We start from the raw sequence: 1,357 nt of genomic DNA on the forward strand, positions 1-1,357 counted from the left end.
ATGGAGGCATTGCAATCTTGTAGAAATATAGGGTTTGCTAGCATTTTGCCAAAAGTATCCTCTTTTTGTCAAACACACGAAATTGATACTTTAGATATGGAAGAGTTGTATATTGGTGCGAGAAACAGTAGCACTACAAAGACATATAGGTTTCATTTTGAGGTTGAAATCTTCAACACGGTGGTAGATATGCAACTTACAGAATATCGGGATCGATTTAGTGAAACAAGCACCCAATTATTAGAATACATGGGTGCTTTGAGCCCTTGTGTTTCATTTGTACAATTTGAAAAATCAAAGTTATTGAAGTTGGGTAAGTTATACAAGTATGACTTTATGATTCAGATATGATAGACCTTGAAGAACAACTTGAGATATTTTATCACTCTAGCATCAAAGATGAGCACTTCACTAGTTTGAAAGGAATTTCCGACCTTTCTCTTATGATGGTTAGTACGGGGAAGCATCGATCTTATCCTTTGGTTTATAAGCTTTTAAAGTTAGCTTTGATATTACTCGTAGCGACCGCAAGTATAGAAAGATGTTTTTCGAAGATGAAGCTCTTGAAGACCGACTTGCGTAACAAAATTGGCGATGAATTTTTGAACGACACATTGCTTTGTAATGTCGAGACCGAAGCACTTGCGAAAGTTGAAAATGAAAAAGTAATTGAGCGGTTTCAAAAGATGTCTGTACGAAGAGGACAAATTTAAATTCTAATAGATCGTTGTTATATTAGGTATAACCAGAAAAAAAAATTATATTAGATGTTTTATATTATGTTTTACCGAATTTTTTTTTAATGTTTTATATTATGTTTGATCGGGAAGAAACTTTGTGCAACCCCTACTACAAATTCTTGTGTCCGCCCCTATAACTTCAAGAGCTAAACCATCGCTTTAATGAAGTAAACACAAATTTACTTCTTTCAATTGCTTGTTTGTGCCGACTGAATCTTTCAAAGCCTTTGATTTAGATAAAATAATGAAAATGACTACACTTTATCCGAAAGTGTTTCCAACAGAATATGATATTCGAGTTCTTGAACTGGAGCTTGGAAATTACATTAAAGATGTGCGAGAAGACGAATGATTTAATGATTTGAAAAGCATTGGAGACCTTGCCAAAAAGATGGTCGAAGAAAAGAAGCATATAATATTTCCCAATATTTATCTTCTTGTGAAACTCGCATTGATCTTACCCGTAGCAACAAGAAGCGTGGAACGCACATTTTCAACAATGAAGTTAATAAAGACTGATATACGCAACAAAATGAGTGATCAATTTTTGAGCAATAGTTTAGTGTCGTATGTTGAAAAAAATGTTTTAAAAGGCATCGGTAATGACACAATTATGA

The 1,357-nt window shown here is 33.8% G+C and overlaps 1 protein-coding gene across 1 annotated transcript; it reads left to right on the top strand.

Annotated features, from left to right (window-relative positions):
- LOC145067703 (uncharacterized) lies at nucleotides 1-713 on the top strand. Its single transcript, XM_079014780.1, has 2 exons — nucleotides 1-313; nucleotides 355-713. The coding sequence occupies exons 1-2, from the start codon at nucleotides 1-3 to the stop codon at nucleotides 711-713; spliced, it is 672 nt and encodes a 223-aa protein (XP_078870906.1).
- The last annotated feature ends 644 nt before the right edge of the window (nucleotides 714-1,357 follow it).

The sequence above is a fragment of the Lactuca serriola genome, chromosome 8 (genome assembly GCF_051521515.1).
Source record: "Lactuca serriola cultivar US96UC23 chromosome 8, Lser_US96UC23_V15, whole genome shotgun sequence".
Lineage (NCBI taxonomy): Eukaryota > Viridiplantae > Streptophyta > Magnoliopsida > Asterales > Asteraceae > Lactuca > Lactuca serriola.